The 22,213-nt window shown below is 38.7% G+C and overlaps 1 protein-coding gene across 1 annotated transcript in view; it reads left to right on the forward strand.

The window, feature by feature from the left end:
* LOC124143832 (relaxin receptor 2-like) overlaps nt 1-22,213 on the forward strand; it is a 109,907-nt gene that overhangs the window by 70,003 nt on the left and 17,691 nt on the right. Inside the window, exons 11-15 of the mRNA XM_046512949.2 lie at nt 1,051-1,122; nt 1,597-1,668; nt 2,263-2,334; nt 3,042-3,113; nt 7,334-8,169. Coding sequence (XP_046368905.1) covers nt 1,051-1,122; nt 1,597-1,668; nt 2,263-2,334; nt 3,042-3,113; nt 7,334-8,169 — 1,124 coding nt within the window. The remainder of the gene's footprint in view (nt 1-1,050; nt 1,123-1,596; nt 1,669-2,262; nt 2,335-3,041; nt 3,114-7,333; nt 8,170-22,213) is intronic.

The raw sequence follows: 22,213 nt of genomic DNA on the forward strand, positions 1-22,213 counted from the left end.
AGCGTTTAACACAGTTATAGACATATTCTCGGGGCCTCTCGTTTCATGTTTCTGAAGTTATGTATGGCACCCCTGCATTTTTGTCAACAACGCATGAACATATATCCCAGAGTAAATTCCGAGATCTACTTATAGTTTGTCAAAAGAAAACCTCCAACGACTATTCTACATAAGCACTTTGTACGCGACATGTATGCAACGATTTGAGACAGGCATAGAACTATGATACTGTTTATGAAAGATATTAAAATACCCATTACAAAGCGTGTTTTAACGCTAACGCTGGGAGCGATAAATAAGTTTTATACGATGTAAAGTGTTCACATCAATATGTTAACGTTTAAGTTGTAATGAAGTTGGACATTATATTAAGTTAAACTGAACCAGTACTTTAGTTTTTTCCCATTCCCACTCTTTAATTAATTACATAATCATAATCAATGTGGTTATTGCAGTAACTCGAGGTTTAATGACTGTGTAACATATTTTGCATTCTTATGAAACTATGTTTCAGCCGCCTAAGAGGAATGGGGTGTGAAATGTTTTATATCAATTAAAAACATATAGGGCAATGTTGACTATCGGTATCAGTGTATGAGCTCATTGTTGCCTTCGGAATACACTACGGCACTAACTAAACTCGGTGAATCGTTTTGTAAATATTTCTAAATTGTCCCTCATTGTAACTGTCAAGAATGATGAGACATCCACTTTGCTGCACGGTGTCAGTAAGTATACCAGTGATTGACGTAAATTGCCGGCCAAAAGAAAGTATACACCCATATTTGATGGTGGCTAAAATGACACAAACAAGAAATGGTTATTGAATGGGGATGTACTAGTATTTGATACGGGTATCATAGTTGTGTTTTGGAACTTAAATTTGCAGGGTCTCTGCAACTGTTTTGAGCCTTGTAATGCTCCAATTTTCAGGGTGTACTTTCTTTTTGCCCTGATGTTCAGATATGCCGTGAACAACATGGTACATCTACATGTAGGTTGCAGCTTCTACACTGGTTGTCTACTGTCACTGACATTTATTTCTTGCAGTATGCTGTCCTATAACAACATCGAGTATATTGAAGCTGGTTCGTTTGCAGGCATGAAAGAACTAAACATACTGTAAGTTGGTTTGTGTGAGATGTTTGCTTTACTGTACAAAAACCGGGTTCGAATCCCAAAATGGTAAAACATTTTAAAGGAACAGGAAGTCCCATTGGGTTTCCGGGTCGTTATAGACCCCGATGTATCTAAATGGTGGTTAAGATGCGGACCTAACTGAGTGTGTATGATCGTGCTCAACGTGAAGGACGTTTCATGATATCAACCACTAGTATTTTTTACTATTTTACAGGTCGCTGTTATAAAGCTGGAATATTGCAGAATATTGTCCAATTACAAATACATATAGATGCTTTAGTTAACATTATTGAATGTTTGTTTTCAAACCATCGAATCACACACACACACACACACACACACACACACACACACACACACACACACACACACACACATATATATATATATATGATTAAATCCTCTTGGTGTATAAGTCCATGTTCTACCATGCCATAAATGAGTTTGTTTTTTAAGGAGCCTGTCGCATAACAAGATACAAGTTCTTAAGAAAGGGACGTTTGATGGCCTGGAGCAACTAACGATGCTGTATGTTTCTCTCTTTCTATTTCAACTCACATTCATGTAGAATATGTTTTTTTTAAACCCACAAAAAACAAACAAACAAACAAGCAAAAACTCACATACCGGGATTATGAAATAGTTATACTGTTTTGCATTAACCATATTGATATTAATCAATTACGTAAGTATGTTTAATGGTGATTTCTACTGTTGTGAAATGTGTATTTCACTAACTCTATTTCAACGCATGGTCAGTGACGATTTCGTCATTCTGTGTCTGGAAAAAAAGTTTCCTTTTTGGACTTGTGATCTTCATACGTGTGCGACCCGTGAAGATCCAGGGTAGAATATGTCTTCAGCAACCCATGCTTGCCGTAAATGGCGACTATGCTTGTCGTAAGAGGCGACTAACGGGATCGGGTGGTCAGGTTCGCTGACTTGGTTAATGCATGTCATCGATCCCAATTGCGTGTATCGATGCTCATGATATTAATCACTGGATTGTCTGGTCCAGACTCGATTATTTACAGACCGCCGTCATATAGCTGGAATATTGCTGAGTGCGGCGTTAAACAACAAACCAACCAACTAATCATACGTGTGCTGCTCCTTTTGCAGGTTTCTGATGAGGAATGACATAACGACAGTTACCGCCGGGGCATTCGACCCTCTGTTGTCTCTGCAATCAGTGTAAGTTACTTTAAATACCTGGTACACCCGGTAGTCATAGACAATGTTTGGCGGTGGGTGGGGTAACCAAGTGGTTAAGGCGTTTGCTCGTCAAGCTCGTGAGTACAATGTGTGAAGCCCATTACGCGTGTTCCCCGTCGTGGTGTTTGCTAGAGCATTGGCGGCGTAACACCATACTCACTCTCTGCACGAAAATATAGCTAGCTCGAATTTAATTCTATAATTCTTCGTTATCCAGTGGGATTGTCGTTACACATGTTTATGAAATGTTCATATCCGGTTTACCTGTGGACCTGTGGGAAGGTCAGAGAAAATTCCCAGTACCTTCTGTTGTGGGAAGGTCAGAGAAGATTCCCAATACCTTCTACTGTGGGAAGGTCAGAGACAATTCCCAGTACCTTCTATTGTGGGAAGGTCAGAGAAAATTTCCAGTACCTTCTATTGTGGGAAGGTCAGAGATTTAAGATTTAATTTAAGTACCTTGATTTTTTGAGAGACGACTAAAACGTGTGACTTAGCCGATACAATTACATTAAACAAATGGCCATCAAAACTCATTGTCTCACAACAGTTCTCTTTAAGATGATGCTTATAGCGTCCAGTATCTTAATTTTCATACATGCTTAGGTATACCCAGTGATGCTTTGAAACTCACTTTTTTGTAGTATTAATAATTAATACGTACACGCATTTGACATGTATTTCAGGGACATGACCTTAAATCCGTTCCGGCAGATACCCAAGGATACATTCAAGAAGATCCACGGACTTAACTTCATGTAAGCATGAATAGCTTTGCAAATCATTTACGCCGTACTTGTAATCGACTGATCATGAATGTCACTATTTACAATTTATCCTAATGTGATTGATGATAGGTATCCAGCTATGGACAAAAACCGAATATCGTTCTTTGAAATTAATAAAAGAAAAGAAAAGATATTGTATTTAATGCGAAGTTTGATGGGGTCTATCTACATAATCTAAACCTCAATCCACCTTGTGTTGTCATTCGTCGTCATAGAAACCAAATGACCATGCCGATAATCATTACATCATTACGACGTTATAATACCATCAGTGTATTGAGCTGACATATACAGGCTAGGAAACTTACTGTTGCTTGGTTGGTTATTTTGTTGTTTAACGCCGCACTCAGCAATATTCCAGCTATATGACGGTGGTCTGTACATAATCGAGTCTGGACCAGACAATCCAGTGATTAATATCATGAGCATCGATACACCCAATTGGGATCGATGACATGCATCAACCAAGTCAGCGAGCCTGACCACCCGATCCCGTTACTCGCCATAGTCACCTTCTACGGCAAGCATGGGTTGCTGAAGACCTATTCAACCCCGGATTCTTCACGGGTCGGAAATTACTGTAATGTATCTTCATCACTCCGTGCTGCCAAAAAGAATACACATAAAAACATCTTAGTTAATAGTTTATGTATTACTGACATCATCATAACCTTTTTTTATACAAATAGTCTTTCAGAGCCGATGTGATTAATTTTTGCAAATCGTTTAAATTTACCCTAAGGAACATTGCAATGCAATCATCACACGGACTTGGATGCTAACACTAAGACGTCAGAGTTGCTGACTTCATTAAGCACATGTCAGAGAAGTTTACATGGACGCACGCAGCGTGGTCAAGCAGTGCGCGGTGCTTGACGAACGTAATAGCCCCGATAAACATTGAAATAAATTTGACGGTTCCTTTTTAGAAAACATTTGACAGTTTCCTTTCTACCACATTTGTTCCACTTCAGGATAGACACATCGTTTACACATCCGTAATCAGTGATGATGGTAGAGATCGCCGTCGAACGTTAAGATGAATTAGAAGGTCGTGGGATATGCCGGCGTTACGTTGGCATTAATGAAGGGCTCTTGATATTTTCAGACGCAAGTGCACTGCGTGAATGCGGTGATATATCACAAGCTTGACATTGATCTGAGGATCTATGCGTCTCAATAAAGCTATTCTGGGAAAGGTAGTGATTAATAAGGCACCATGTTATAAAACCCTATCCCAAACAGTGAGGGTTAAAAATTAACCAAGGAAATTGCATTCAATAAATTCCAGTGTATTTGTGTGTTCTGTAAACTATTAAATGACGTGTTTCAAATTTGATCAATTAACATTGATGGAATTGAAGGGTGTATGCAACGGTTTTAGAATTACCAAAATAATGTTTTTCGTGTAATCACTTTCTTGATGTGATCTTCATAGCCTGAACTTATTTAGTATCGACTTGGCGGTTCAATAATCCTGTTTGTGTAGAGATTGACGTTAAACCTAGCAATAAACACGCAGTTATCTGCAACGCCAATTTTTCAGAGAGTGACATTATTGATAAGTTAAACGTTTTTACTTTCTGCAACATGACATCTACTCATAAACATCATGTTTCTTTTTATCAGTCCTCGCATAGAAACCTTTGTCGATGACATGGAGCTTTAGTGTGCACAGGCACGCTCAAACCTCAATAAATCAATCTGTTAAACGTAAAACGTATCTGAAAACACGATAGGACCTAGCAGGTGAGATATGAGAATTCGAATATTGGTTATTAAAAACCGCACAGAATCCAAATTAATCTGTATTAGTACAATCGTGTGTATCTTACTAAACGACGATAACGTTGATCATGCTGTCAGGTAGCCAATACTCTGGCCACTGGACCGGGTGGGCTTTCTTACTAGAAAGCCGTTACTGGAATGTTTAGGCCAGTTATATGGCGTGTCCAAGCTCGATTATTTATAGGATGGCGTTAAATAAAAGCGACAAAAAAATCACAATCATTGGAAATATATACTAAAAGCGGAGTCCTTTGACAGACATTTCTTCGAAGTTGACGGATGACAAAGTAGGCCCAAAAGAACTTGGATAACAACTTCTTTATCATATTGTAATAGCGACGATACGATTCAGATAATAATATTGTTGTCAAGCTAGAGCAAAACCGAAACTCACTCAGTGAATGGATCACTTTCAAATATTGACCTCCAACGAACACCATTAACTCATACGGGGCGGTCGGGTAGCCTAGTGGTTAAAGCGTTCGCTCGTCACTTCGAAGACCGAGGTTCGATTCCCGACATGGGTACACTGTGTGAAGCCCATTTCTGGTGTCCCCCGCCGTGATATTGCTGGAATATTGCTAAAAGCGGCATAAAACCATACTCACTCATCAAGCACTCATACTGGAGCCTATTATATAATATTCAAAACAAGTATTCATTTGAAATGTGTATATATAAAACTGCACTACTCATTACTCATGAACATGACCCATGAAGATCCGGGGTAGAATAGGTCTTCAGCAACCCATGCTTGTCCCAAAAGGCAACTATGCTTGTCGTAAGAGTCGGCTTATGGGGTAATCAGGCTCGCTGACTTTATTGATGCATGTCATCTTATCCCAATTGCCTAGATCTATGCTCATGATATCAATCAATGGATTGTCTGGCCAAGACTCGATTATTTACAGACCGCTGTCATGTAGCTGGAATATTGCTGAGTTCGGCAAATAAACAAACAAACAAACATTCTGAACGTGATTATCAGACGTTTCAAAACAAGTTCATAAAAGTAAACAATGTGTCCGTAACATATTACTTTCCTGTCAGGTCAAAAATAGAAATCTTCTTGATTCATACACGTATTGCCCTAGTTGCTCAAATCAGACCTACTTCTGAATTCTCTTCAGAAAATGAACGTATATACTGTTCAACCTTTGTAAGGGATATTTCGTACTATTTAAGTATGCATTTATATTGAAGTGAATCTATCAGTTGGTGAATCATAAGTTGGTTATAATCCCTATCAAAAGTTGAATAGTATATTTGTATTCCATTAATCACATCAATAAGTTTACACAGATTAGAACATGGAGCTCAAACAATTTCTTTACGAGGCGAATACCTGGTATCATCACAATGCGGTATTGATTCATGAACACATATGCTTGTGGTAAAGTCGGATTCGTACAACGGACTCTGATAGTTCTTATGATTGTGGACATGGTTTTGGGGGTTGAGTCCCGTCACTGTCAGAGTGAGGCACCTAATCGCCAGCACACAAAGCGATCTAACCCACTTAGCCACCGAAGATTCCACAAAATGAAAGTCCAGCAACTGGTAAATCACGTACTTTGTGTACCCCTCTGACGAGTGTAAATTGGTACGGCTCCCTTGGCCGAAAGCTATGTGCACACAAAGCCTTTTAGAAAGTGGCCAAATGTAACTAATGTTAAATTTGGGATGACACTTTCTTTGTGTGCTGGCGATTAGGTGCCTCAATCTGGCAGTGTGGGTTCGAATCCCGGACTTTACTAAGAAAGTGTTATACCTAATATAACATTTGTTACATTTGACCACTTTCTTAATGGCATTGTATGTTCATAATTCTGTAACATTTAGCATTAATCTACGAAGGACAGATAATCTTTACCTCCATCTAGGTTATTCTATATATTATCAATGTTCGATATGGCCGATCACAGTTTGCAGAAGTTATATCCAACCGTATTTGTAACCATGTCCCATTACAACATGAGTGACGTTATCAATAATGGATGTTACCATCTTCAGTCTTCGAGACAATTTACTTCATCGACATCACATCGATAACATAAGTCCCGCTTTGCAAATAATCACAACAATGAACCAACAAGGATGACTTAGCCAATCGACGAGAGGTACTGCTCAGTGAGACATTTTCTCGATATCAGTGACAATGAGATTCACAACGTAAACTAAGTATCAAGTTGATTGTATGTTTATAAACAGCAATACTGTATATAATTGCATGGAACACACACACACACACACACACACACACACACACACACACACACACACACACACACACACACACACACACACACACACACACACACACACACACAACACAATACACTTTTTGTATCATGTTCAAGTTAAAGTTAACATTAAAACATGGATTGATTCTTTGGTTGCAGCTACTTTGAAAAGTTTTACATGTGTGCCTATGTGCAAGACGTGGTGTGTACTCCTGACGGGGACGGCATATCCAGCAAGGACAACCTTCTTGAGAACGTCGTGCTGAGGATAAGTGTCTGGGTGGTGGCAGTCCTTGCTTGTGCTGGAAACATCGTGGTGCTCCTGGGGCGATTCCTTCTCAAGGAGGACAACCAGATTCACTCATTCTTCATAAAGAACCTGTCTCTGGCCGACATGCTGATGGGCATTTACCTGCTGATCATAGGTTCCCGGGATAAGATGTACAGGGGAGTATACATGTTCCATGATGAAGACTGGAGGAACAGCTGGGAGTGCAACGTCTCTGGAATACTGTCTACGGTCAGCAGTGAGATGTCTGTGATGACCCTGACTCTGATCACAATGGACCGGTACATGAGTATCATGTACCCGTTGTCCTTTAGGAAGCGTGGTTTGAAGGTGGCATACCTTGCCATGGGGAGTTTGTGGACCTTGGCCATTCTTATGGGAGTTATACCTGTTCTTGGATTAGACTACTTTGGAAAGTCGTTTTATAGTGATAATGCTGTGTGCATTCCGTTACATTTACACGATCCCCACGTGAAAGGCTGGGAATATTCGGCCATTCTTATTCTCGGGGTGAACTCAGTGTCCTTTGCCTTCATCAGCTATGCCTACGCTGCTATGTTTCTATCCATACAGAGGACAGCTGTTCCTCTCCGGACTACGAGAGAAAGCAGAGACAGGTGTTTGGTCAAGAGGTTCTTTTTTATTGTTATTACAGACTTTGCCTGCTGGGTGCCGATTATTATCATCAAAATACTTGCTCTTTCCGGTAAGTACATGGTCAATGCAAAACGACCTTCACATAATATATTTCTCTTTTTCAGAAACAAGACCTGTGAACTCCTAAAAGGAAAATATCTTGGATATGTTTTCAGGAATTGTTAATTATCACCACGTTTATATTATTATGACGGGCAAGAGTTGTATCACTTGCTAGAATTTGCTGGTCGCGGGTTCGAATCCCAGAGTTGTCTAGATTACGGTTTATCAGTTCTGTGCCCATGCTGCTTGGTTCCGCTCAATACGCTGATACACGATACGACGTAAACCCCATTTCCACTCACTCACTCATTCACGCATGCACGCACGCACTCATCCATCCATGTTTCACGCAAACCCATTAAATTAGGGTAACACCTCTTGATTTGTTCACATCAACAGTAAATGTATAAATTACTTTTTCCTGAACTACATGCATCTACTCCTCCATGGTCTAGTGGTAGAGCGTCCGCCCGGAGAGCGGAAGGTCCGGGGTTCGATCCCCGGCCGCGTCATACCAAAAGACGTTAAAAGATGGTACTTGTTGTTACCCTGCCTGGTGCTCGGCATTAAGGGGCTAAAACTAGAATTGGTCGGCTCGGAGTCAGTATACTGTGTCTGAGTGGGGTATTCATGTTAACCTGCGGCATGGTATCTCAATGGGCTAGCACTATAAATTGGCATCAGTCCGGACTAGTACAATCAGCCACACACACACACACACGTGCATGCACGTCGCTATATCAGTGCAATAATCTTGGACGCGACGTTAAACCCCATTTCACCTCACCTCACCACTAATCCATGAAAAAAAGCCTTGTGCTAATATAACCTGAGAGTTGATGAAATTGTTGTTTTCTGTGAAATATATAAATTGGATTCTATTTTTATACAGTTTTACTAATCACATAATGCACCTCAACCTAAGCAGCGCACCACACGCCCACATTTTCTGACAATAGGATTAGAGGGATGAGATTATAATTATACAAATCGCACAAAACAAGCACGGAAAAAAACAACACAGACATGTGTAATCTATTTTCACAGCGAAAAAGAAACATGATCTTTCAATAATCCCGATCGACTCTCCTTATTAAATAAGGCCAAACTACAATTTCAAGAAGAAATAACGGAATGCTAATGGCCATTTTTCATTGGCTGGTTTCGATCGACGTACGACGTAATGTAGTACATGGTTAAACTAGATTACGTAAATCGTCAGGTTCTACGAACTGGGTTTATCAAATCGGGTAACGCTAATCCCCTCTATCCCCCAGCCCAGCTAATTGGTTTCAAAGGGGAATTCATCTGCGTGTAAAATGACAATAAAAGAGGACAAATTTATATAAATGGCTTATTATTGCTTTCCATGTTTTTTTGGGAAAGGGAAACTTTTTATGAAAAGCGGAGCTGACCTATTTTATGATCACAATTGAAATAAATTAATAACGTTCTTGTCATGCTTGTGCAAAGTTTGATTTAAATTATAATATTCGGTTCGCACAACTGACAGACAAGGATAACACAAATTACCTAACTTGCACACTCTTCAGATAGTCTAACTTATATACCTTATCGTTTGAGGCGATGGTGATTCTAAGAAAAGGTGTGTTAACACCATTCCTATTTTATCACTTGATACCTAAAATGTACAATTTGGGATACAGGGTTTCCTTGGGAGTTTGTCTCGACATTCGTTTGTATTTTCAAGGATTTTGTCAGCAGATAAACTGACACTAAAGCTTCGAGTTCTCTGACCTATTTTGGTTCATAGTTCTCTCCTGAAAGACACGTCCTGTCATATGAACTGAACGTACCAGAGCTCGAAGCTTGTACTGAAGTGATATCTTAGCCTCATTATTTGTCATTTTGTCTCATCGTCCAGAGGCAAGAGTGTCCGCTGTCACTCTAGACTCACATCGTGACCACTGTTATGTCTTTCGAAGTGTAGTACCCCTTGTAGATCTGCCAACAGTATTATAAATGATGTGATATCTTAGCCTCATTATTTGCCATGTTGTCTCATCGTCCAGAGGCAAGAGTGTCCGCTATCACTCTAGACTCACATCGTGACCACTGTTATGTCTTTCGAAGTGTAGTATCCCTTGTAGATCTGACAACAGTATTATAAATGATGTACAAGTGACACTACACTTCGAAACAAATATCCCATCGATCGCGACCACACAATAAACCCTCAGGTTTCTGTCCGGATGGCGAGTGAACCGTTTCCGGATTAAATGGAAATTGGGAGTCGGATGTTACTTTGAAGTCCAGTGTATGATGGTGAATACAATATCCCAGCAATCCTGATACAGTGTTGAGAAAACTCTCAGTCGGTATTCGTGGACTATCAGCCATCTACTCCAAGACTGATTGTTTCCAGAAAGGACACTTTTGTATAAACGATCTGTATTATGTAAATGCATGCTCTGGCATCTGTCTGAGGCATCGGTCAGTCTGTGCGTTAAGATCCATTTAGATGAAGAAGATCATAGACCCTTGTGCTGGGTTACATCTGACTGTTGTTTATGCTGAATATGCAGACAGGAACAGGTTCTACAGGTTTGTGACGATGATTATTATCTTCATGGGAATATTATCTCTGATCTATTTTTTCTAAAGTAATTATCACGCCTCGGTTAGTTGATAACCGTTGTAGATTGAGTAGGAGTTTAGGGAGAATTGAACATTGTTCCGGTAAAAGCGCTGCAGAGGAAAAGTACATCCACCAGAAAATCGAACCAGGGTCTTCGGCGCAACGAGCAAGCACGTATACCAATCACTTACCCCACCGCGTCTGATAGTTATAGATCGGCTTCACTGTGTCGTGATTCTGATAAAAATGTTAATAATCTTCTACAGAATTTGGCTTCAGAGTCAAGTACATGTAATAGAAAATATTGTGTTATATTCTGACCTAGAGAAATAAGTACATGCTAGAAAGAGTGGACGTGCTGCGGTAGAATATGCGATTGGCGTTACGATAAGATATAAGATATTAGATGAATAAAGGTTAAGTTATTATCAATTATTTCTCAGGAATAAGGATAAGAACGTATTTAATTATTCAACTTTGGGAGGTTAATCCGTATTTCACGTTGCTCGTAAGTTAAGTGATTAAATCTACGACAGTTTTGATTATAATGTTGGTTATGGCTATCTGTAATAGAACGAAACGTCACCACAAGTGCATTGCATATACCATACTGATTCCTGAAGAAAAGAACATTCATTTATCACGACACGTACATCATTGAGGGAAAATACAACACCGTTCCTTTTGAACTAAGAACAATGATCAATATATACCACTTTATTCATTACATCAAAATAAGTATGTGGGATGTACTGTCATTCAACACGTAACTTTGAAGGACATTTCAATTACATTGCCTGTATCAATAAACGTCGTGCAGTATCTCAAATGAAATTGCTCATATCGTGTAGCGACTGGGTGAAGGTGCTCTATCAACGGCAACGCTTCTTCTCAAATAAACCTGTCATCCTCGATCAGTTGTGTCACATAGAGTCTTGAAATTAACTGTCACTTCTATCACCGCAGACGTCTATAACGACACACGGGGACGGGATATATCAAAGCAACGACGTAGCATACAATGGAAGAAGACAACGTACGCTAACGTCATTTGTGGATGGAAGCATCGTGTTCGTGTAAGAACCTTACGCCTGTAATCAATACCGACTATTCGAGATATGTCACATATTTTGTTATGGTCAGCAGAAAAATATCTTCTCGGGGCACAACATCTTGTTTCCAAGAAAAAAAAATAACCATTACAAACTTTGAGAAACAATGTTGAACAAAGTTGACTAGTCATGACCTAAAACCATGTGAAGGAGATATTTCGAATGAATACCTCCATAAAGGTATAAAACGATCCTCGCCCCGACTTTGCTTTGCTTTTCAGAAATGTTTGAAAAAAAACTTAGGATAATTGAATTAACATGTGAAATACATAAATATGTTTCACCACTCTTTTGCCTTTTCCTTCTAATGGAATCTGTTCGGGAGAAACTCGAGGCTGATTATTCCCTGGCGTTGACATTTTGTGGCCAAGATGTGAAGAGATGCGTCCTTTAGGCGTGCCCGAAACCAGTGGTCGTGGGTTCGAATCCTAGATTCACCCTGATTATTTTTCTCAGTTGGTCAACCCTGCAAGTGGGAGTTGAAAGGAGCCCACGTCAAACTCAGAAACGTTTGAAATAATTGAATGATCTTATGCTTTCACAAATTAAGGTTTTACGATAATTTTCAACTTACTTATGTTCTCAGGTTGTCTTTAAACCGCAATAGTCCACCACGAAACCTTAAGGGCACTTTGCAAGGAGCAAAAGTTTGTAACACGTCCCATTTTAATTCTGAATACCCATTAGTCAAGAAACTCTACGGTCTTTGCCCAGTCTCGGTCAAAGGTATTTACAAAAACAAACATGCTGTTTTCATGCTAAGGAAGAAAAGATAGATTTATTTCTCAAAAACTCAATATTTACACTATGTTGCCCATGGGCAGGCCCATGGGGGAGAATATGTTCCTTAACTTAAAACTCATGCTTTTGTTTCGCAAATACATGAATGTATTTCTTTCAAGTATATTGCCACAAAATTTAACTCACTTTAACTTAATTCAACGATTTTATAGCGATATTGAAATATTTCGCCCATGGGCGAGAATAAAGTTTGGCCCATGGGCGAGAATATTTTTCTTTGCTCAAAACTCATGTTTTACTGTCGCAAATACATGCGGGTGTTGTTTCAAATTTCATGACACAAAATTGAACTCATTTTAACTTAATTCAACTATTTTATAGAGATATTGAAATATTTCGCCTTTGGGCGAGAATATTTTCCTTTGCTCAACAGTTTTAGTTTCGCAAATACATAAAGGTGTGTCTACAAGCATGACAAATGATTCAACTCGTTTTAACTTAATTCAGCTAATTTGTGGCGTTATTAAAATATTTCGCCCATGTTTTCGTCAGCCCCTTTAAAGCATTAACTAATTGTGTGCAAAGTATATTGTATCATGTGAAATATACTTTATATCATACCATTACATTACTATTTAAAAAGGGCCTTTGATTGGATGTTTCCTTTGTAGAAGTTTTACAAATTTCACCTTTTTAACCTTTTGTAGCGATCTTTAATGAACCCGGCCTTACCTCTGAAAACGTTTTGATAGTTTATCACACAAATTCATGCGCGTGTACTCCAATTCATTGGCGTGATTTTCCACAACATTAAAGTTTAGTTAGTTTCCTTTTCATTTCCCATTTTATGTCTCGTTGTTACATCACATTGGGCAATTATGTGACATTAGGTATGCAATATACAGGTACGCGTGCGCGTATTTTAATGGGGAAAAAACCGATTCGTCTTTCATTGCATAACGTCTTGCTGAATATCTCACATTCTAACGAAATCTCGAAATAATTATTTATTTCTATGCGGTGTCGAACTGACCAATGGAAATTATCTGTATTTGTGGCGTCATAATGCCTATGATGTTATAGTGACAATAGAGGGAGAAATAAAACGTAGTCCTAGGCGACAGTCAACGTTTTGCATTTGACGTCATAAAGCATATGACGTCATAGCTAGTGATAATAGCGGGAGGCATGAATACATTATGGTGTGAGTGCACAAATACACATTGAGCTACATGGGGAATTTTGAAAATTATACTTTTGAATTAAGTTTAGGTTTCAAAAGCCTTATGAACATCTGTTCCTTTTCGATTCATAAATGTTTGTCATTGTTAAACAATTTATAAAACGGAAAGACAGTAAAATGACCACTCCCGCATTCATCAATGTGTTTGCTTACATTTATACAACGCGCATTTGGATCGCGAATCTGTTGTCTGTGTACAGTGATTCGGTCTTTCAGTTGCATACCAGTTTCTCCAATATAATGCTCACCACATCCCGCACATGTTAAAACATATATAACATCTTTACTGCGACAGTTCATGATGTTTCTGACAGTAAATAGTTTATCTTGGCAAAATTGAAATTTGCAGTCTTCAATTATTATTGGGCAAGTTCCACATCGAGGTGTGTTACACTTTGTTACACTGACGGTCTTTTTATTTTGTGAGTATTTGGATGGACAAAGAATTTGTTTAAGATTTTTAGGCTGTCTAGTGCTGCGTATAAGTTTACACTTAGATAAACATGTTTTCATTGTTGTACTTTCCTGTGAAATTGGAAGATTGGCTTTTATAAGGGGCATACTTTTACAGTCTCTAGGATTGTAGGTACACACAAATGGAAGAATGTCCGTGTCTGTATGTGCTTCTTTTGTTTTCATTAATGTTACTCGTGGAATTTTCTTTGCTGTTTTATTATTTGGTTCTCAACAGTGAAAGAGTTACACAATTTCCGGGAGATTCTGGATTCGATCCATCCTCTGATTTCATTCACTATGGAATGTGACCACAATGAGATTTCATTTTTGAATGTGAAAGTTATTAAGCAAGGAGACCAATTGAAAACAGATATTTACTACAAGTGACGGACACGCATCAGTACCTACAATTCATTTCATGTCATCCGCGGCACGCTAAAATTAATATTCCATATTCGATGGCAAGAAGAGTGTGTACTATTGTTTCGGATGTGGACACAAGAAACCGAAGATTAGAAGAATTAAAGTAATATCTCCAACTACAAGGATATCCATGTGGAGTGATTAAAGACGCTGTAAATAAAGCAATGAACATTCCACGAGAAACTTTAATGAAAACAAACGAAACAGATACAGACACGGACATTCTTCCATTTGTATTTTCTCCGCGATCCTGATGTGTATCATCGTTTAATGGGTAATTCATTAAGAGTATGTTGTGAGGCGATATCAAAGGCGCCGCCCAATATACACAGTGTCGTCGGGTGAACTACCACCCCACCCTGTCAGTAAGACTTATGTAATCGGTACACAAATATCTTTGATGCGGTGTCAGTGTGAAAGGAGTTTGAATTACGTCCGCCACTCGCCACAGAAATCCTCAAAGTATAGTAACAATCAACAAGGCCAATGCCGTACTTATAACCTAGTGACGCTCGTAACAACGGCTGTCAATCTGTCTGCTTGAGCTACCATACCATCATCCCTGTCACAACTGGCGTATTAACGGCTTATTCAAAATATTAATTGTCCTCAACTGGATGTTACATTCCTTATATCAGCTAACGGCCCAGTTTATGAAAATATGCACTAGACATAAGATTTAAAGACTAATAAAATCATTTTTAAGACCGCATAGACCATAAAACCGAATAAAATATGTCTTAGTATCATCTCTTGTGGATTACATGATGGTAATGACCTAGAAATGTGTTATAACGTTAGATTAGGAAGGAGAAACATGAAAGTGATTTATAATACTTGGGAACATGAACAATAAGATGTAGCAACATAAACATGCATGGAATGGAATAAGGAAAATGGTGAAAACAAATTGAAATAGATTTTATTAAAACATTATTGTACTAAACGACTTGCAAAAGCGGTACCCAAAATTGTTTGACCGTATTTGGTGTGTTGTAGACTGACGACTAGCAAGGAATTGTCATGCTGTACGCATGGTTCCATATACAAATTCAGATATACAACCGGTATGAAGCTGAGAACTGAGATGCCAAGTATAACCTGCATTCACACACGGAAGCAATATACTTAAGCTTGTGTGTATGCCCTCTCCTCTGAAAAATGTATCACTAAAGTATTTGCATTGTAATAAATATAGTAATTGATAAAACTTGGTAATTTGGTGTGTCTCCCACAGATATGATTTTCGTTTTTTACACCTTGAATTGATACGGATTACGTACATGTAGTCACTGTTTCTAACATATCTGCTAATTGGAAATTTCAAATGTCATGTTAAAGCACTTTTCCTAAAATAAGGCAGTTTCTTTTATCGGGTATAAATAGTTGATTGGTCTAGTCACGCAGTCATTATTACTTGATCGAATAATTTCCACGAAACATTCCAGCAGAGTTTTGTATTTTATTAAATACATGTATTGTTAATTGTAGAAGATACTTACATCACTGTATCTCAGAACGCAAAACTGATCACATTCAAACATGTAGTACACAGTGAATTGTTACATATAATTTCCTGCATATTGCTTTTATAACAAAAAGCCTCCATGTATACTGTAATCGGTGTCCACTGTTAAAAGGGTATTAGTGCAGTCAGCCATGGTAAATGGAGAGACAATAATAAGGTGATTAATTATATAGTCTGTTGCAGAATATGCAGTATAAGTGTAGTCATTTATACATACACATTACACATATTCAGATGAAATACACGATATGATACAGTGCAAGAACAAATTAAGATACGGTTTCTATTAAAAATAATTATATGATTATGGATTTAATTAGCATGTTTAATGATTACGGTCTACATACATCTTCAAACAGGTTTTACAGGCCAACAGGGTTCAGATACAGCATCGGCATACTCAACTGGAGTTTTTTTCTGTCGGTCGTAAGTTCAGTGTTTGACTGAGCACACTTGTGTCGGGGTTGTGATATTTTCTTCTCTTTGTTGGCACTCTGCCTGAATTTAGAGAAAGGTCTCAGCATCATTTTTCTTAATGATGTCTACAAGCTTACAAACTTGTAGATGTTGGGGCGGTTACGACCACACATTTTCAGCTAAGAGTGTCACTCTTCCCAGTGTTAGTGGGCCTGGAACCCATGGTGTCAAACAGGTTCTGCACAAAACGTCCATCAGATTATATCTACCGTTCAGCAACATTGTCACTGAATTTCAGAACTCTGGCATGATCAAGGATTTACGAAGGTGAACGAGGAGAAAGGCAAATGCACGTGGATTTACTCTTAGGTTATTATTGTCCGGAGTTCACATTTTTGGGCATTTCAGACACTAATTGAACCGAGTTCACCTGCACATGTCCACTTTAGTCAGACAGACTATAAACAAAAAATGCAATGAGCTGTAGCTCTTAATCCCCTATAGCAACAACAACAGGGTGAGGGCACAATTAGGTTAAACCGTGTCCACCAGGCAATCTCGGGTGGCTAACGTCATATCTCCCATCAAGTCAGCTCTATCTTCAAGCATAATTTATTTTTTACATTTTGAATAAAAGGAATTTATTTTAAGTAAAAACTCATATTTAACAAACCTACACATTACCAAATACAACATGTATAACCTGTTCTACACTTCGCTCCAATTAACCTGGATCATTCAACTCGCTCGCGAAGGTCGAAGGTCGTATACGACTTTAAAGTGAATACATCTACAGTGCACAAGTAACTTTTAACCGTATCATATATATTCATGATAAGCAATTATTTTAGTTCCTAATTCGAATGAGCACATTCTGGGGCTAAATCTGCAAAAGGACAGACAAAATATTTCTTTGTACAATCCAACGATACAAACATAGCGGCTGATAACAATGATTGAATATTCAACAATATATAATTTTTATTCGTTCAATCTATTTTACATTTTGAAGTCATTGTAAAGTTTCAAGGAGTACTAAAATGTTGTGGTATTATGAATGAATTTAGAATATGAATAGCGAAAAACAGTCACCATATGGGATGTACATGTATAACTTGTCTTCCAACACCACGCTTGTGCCGAGGTCCGTGGTCATAAAACTAATCGGTCCCATAAAAGAAGCAACTAGTTTTACAGATATTCCGCTGTACTTGCTATGGTTCACTGCAAATTCTCAGACGACCTAATCATCGGATAGACCAGTCAATTGTGACCAGTGTACCTGCCTGGTCTTACCAACTAATTACTGAGCTGCCCAATACTGTCATACTGTGGGCAGAGTAAGCTACTCCAACTCGTTGAATGATACAGATTATGATTGTGTTTGCGTCTGCGTCGGGTTGCAGGTGTTTTATTGGGCAAGACCAGGAGTAGTTTTTTCAATGAAACCTTTTAACCGTTGAATTTGTTTTTCATTAATTTCATTAAATACAATGTTAGGTAGAATAATAACACGTTATATAGATTAACCATCTCCCTAACTAGAGTATGATCTCACATGTCTCTAAGTACCGTACTAAATTACTTTGAGGAGACATTGAGTGACATAGCGACATAGTGTAAATATTGAGTTTTTGAAAAAATTCTTTTTCATTTTTTCTTCCTTAGTATGTTCCCATGAAAACAGCATGTTTAATTTTGTAAATACCTTTGACCGAGACTGGGCAAAGACCGTAGAGTTTCTGGAATATTGGGTTTCCAGAATTAAAATGGGACGTGTTTTGTACTAATTGCATCCAACTGTATGACATGTTGTTGGTAGCTGTAGGATATACTGAGATGAAACAGGCGCAGTTGTTTAAGGTTAAGGATATTCTGGGCACTACTATAGCAACGATAATTTGGAACTTGAAAGTTTCGGATGACAATATATAACGACCAATGCCACGATGCCACGATGCGCACTTTAAATTGACATTATGACTGTTTGCACTTATGTTTGTTCCCTGCAATATTTTCACGTACTAGTCTGGTAAAATATCCTGAACGAACAAATGCCATTGTAAATTGCCAAAACTGTGTATTTGACCACTCGCTTCGCAATTTCCTACTAACAAGGCCAATTGATAGTCTGTAATAAGTAAAAATCACGCCTCACCACAACACCCGTCATCCTCCAACTATTTAAAGGTTGGTCACTAATGACTGCTTCTTGAAAGCAATAAACACACGCACATACGCACATGCGCAGGCGCGCGCACGCACGCACGCACGCACGCACGCATACACACACACACACACACACACACACACACACACACACACACACACACACACGTACACACCTTCTCTAACAAACACTTTAACGCATAAGCCGTCACACCCCAACTCACAGTACGACTTTGCCTGGCCGGAGAAGCAACCTATATACCAGTTTCTATTATAGATCATGTTTTGCAGCCAGTTGTTGTCATGATGAATAAACACCATGGTATGGAAAGAAATTGCTTTGCAAAGCGTTGATTACTTAGTATGTCCAAATAAACATTTTAGGATTCCACAATCATAAAGGTCAGAATATATAGCAGACTTATACATTCTAGAACGCCACGGATGATGACTGAGCTGAGAGTGGGGATGCTTCAGATGATTGATAGGGTTACTTAAGAAAACACACCGAGTACGTGTGGTGTGTTCATGTATAGCGGTCTCAGTGAGCGCTGGGTTGTGATCTATGTATGTCCATTCATTTCGGACGTGGTCATAGATTTGAGATAAATGTCCTGAGGCGAAGAGGTCAAACAGCGTTTTGTCGTGTATATCCTCACACGAAGAGCCATATTTCTTGATAGAATTACTAACCTGTGCACTTGCAACTATCACCTCGAGACACTAAGTCTTGTTGACGCAGCAATTAGTGAAAGGTTCCCACCATGATATGTACATTGGACAGAAGGGAAGCAATTAGAAGAACATTTCAGCAGAAGAAACGCCTTTTTGGACACGGATGCCGGAGTCTTTATATGACTGGTTGGTCTATTTTGGTTGCTAGACACTGTCAGTTAGTATCGTTTTGTTAGAGGGCGTCACATTGGGAAAATGGTGACCAGAGGATCGATGGAAATTGTTGGTTGTTAAGAAATGATTTCTGCTTGTAATCTCACGAGTCACGATGAGGTCAGTTTACAACATGTAACGAACGATCACTGGGTAACATATATTTTTTTTTCACGACGCGTTACTTTGAAAGGATATATATATATAAGCTTTTATTCCTCCAAAGGAGAGTACAATATGCAGGGCAAAATATTTAAAAAAATATTTAGGGAACTAGATACATGTTATTTTAAAGTTCAGGAGTTGATGCGAATGCTGAAAGGTGCTGTATTACAGTCTTTGCATAGTTTATTGTATCTTCTTCTGGCAGAGGAAGTGGAGGTATGCACGAGAGCAGAGAACACACAAGATTAGCGTCATTCTTACTGTGGAGACTGACGCTCACTTCTACAGGACTACAGTCTATAATGTCCATCCAGAGACTGTCACGTATATGTGTACGGTACACACACGAGCACGCACTGTGGACCAGTGGGTCACTGATGTCAGCATTACACAAGACACAGGTGCCCTTTTCTTTCCCTGGTCTCCAGCAAGCACACAGATTCACAATTAGTCTGCAGAGGGGCTTCATCAAGGGAAATAGTTTGGCAATTTTACTTTGAAAGGATATATAATTCATGGTTCATATCTATTGGGAAGAATGAAACAACTCAGTGGATAATACGAAGTGGTTGTCTGAGAACGGTTTATTCTTTATGTGAACTACTATGTATGGTGATTAACATCAATTCATTCCGATACAAATACTTCCTTTCAGAGTTATATATCATGAAGTGTAGTCTACAGCAACAGATGGGCGTGTAGTTCATTTACTTCCGGAATGTGCAGGAAATACGATAAAACGCAACACTGTTGCATTATTCATTCTAATGGTCTGCCGGTAGAGGAACGTACTTGGAGATCAAGGATATAGATTTTCAACATCTTACGGTTAATAACATCTGCAGGCAGGATGGTGATAAGTCACTGCCTGGCACACACTGTTACAAATAGCTACAACTTTACTGATTGATGAATAAAACCCGCCGATAACGTTAAATTTATCACTTTACATCCCGCGGCAATGGTGTCTACTTCCTAAAATACGGTTTAGTCGAAAGTCGAAATGTAAGATCGATATTGTCACTACACATGCTTCGAAGGTTAAACCATGACGTTCATGAAGAAAATCTTTACTAGTGAGTGAGTGAGTTTAATTTAACGCCGCTTTGAACAGTATTCCAGTTATATCACAGCGTGTCAGCTTGATGAGGGAGGAAAGCCCCAAGTGATGAAGTGATGGCGTTTATCACTTTGGTGAAACCCACGAGCACGGGTATTGTATTGACCAACCTAGAAACACAATTGTGGCGGTCCGGGATTATCTTTTAAGGTAAGGCTTCGGGATAAAAACAAATTATTCGCGATTATTTCAAGTGTAGTTTATTTTACCAAATCAATATGATGATAAGCCACATTCAATATTATGACTCGCTTTCCTAAAATATGTTTAAAAAAAATAGTTTTCCTTGTTATTAGCTTTTCGGATCAGTTTGCTGCAGAAGTACCTACCTTGCCTCCGAGCATAAGAGCATGGTTTACAATCACATCATCAGAGTGAATCCCTCGGTCTGATTCCCCTGACGAGTACCATGCATGAAGCCCATTCGTGGCGATCCCGTCATTATCATGTTAAGACTGGAATATTGCTGAAAGTCTCTTTGAACCCAACTCTCGTCAACTCACACACAAGCACACACGTATCCGACGAAGGACGAATGTGGCAACAAAACGTTTATATTTATCCCAGAAGAAATCGAATTAATATTTTTATTCTGTCGATTATATTTATATGAACAGCCGAGAGAATCATTCTGTCAAATAATATTCAAAAAAGAAAATTGATTTATTAGTTGAGACCTAGAGCAAGTAAAGACATTTACGAAGCATTACACTGCTGTTTCTACGAACATTTCGTCATATGACTCTTGCTGAGAAGTTGTTTGATCAAGCTTACAGCGTTTAATTAGGCCCCAGTAAAGCTTTCAAAAGGTTTTATGGTAGACATATGGAGGACATTCCCAAATTTGACGCATCAGTGTCGAAAATGATGTCCGATGCACTTTTGACTTGTGCCATATGTTCCCGTGTTTGTTAAGGTGAACACTTGACTTGCCTTTGTATGTGTTTGTGACGGGTCCCACAGGTGGGGCAGGATACGCTCAGCTTTTCACGAACACCTAGTATCATCACTATTTGATAGTAATTCATAAACATATGGTTATTGAATAGTTATAATCATTAGACATAATTAATGGTTATGGAAAGGGTCTTGTCGCTTTTTTTACAAACCGATTATTTCATATATCCAACAACGAAGTTGACTATATTTTGCAAGATGTACACAAAGACATGACACGCATCGATATGAAA

Source organism: Haliotis rufescens, unplaced genomic scaffold (genome assembly GCF_023055435.1).
Source record: "Haliotis rufescens isolate VD_foot unplaced genomic scaffold, xgHalRufe1.0.p SCAF_5, whole genome shotgun sequence".
NCBI classification, from domain to species: Eukaryota; Metazoa; Mollusca; class Gastropoda; order Lepetellida; family Haliotidae; genus Haliotis; species Haliotis rufescens.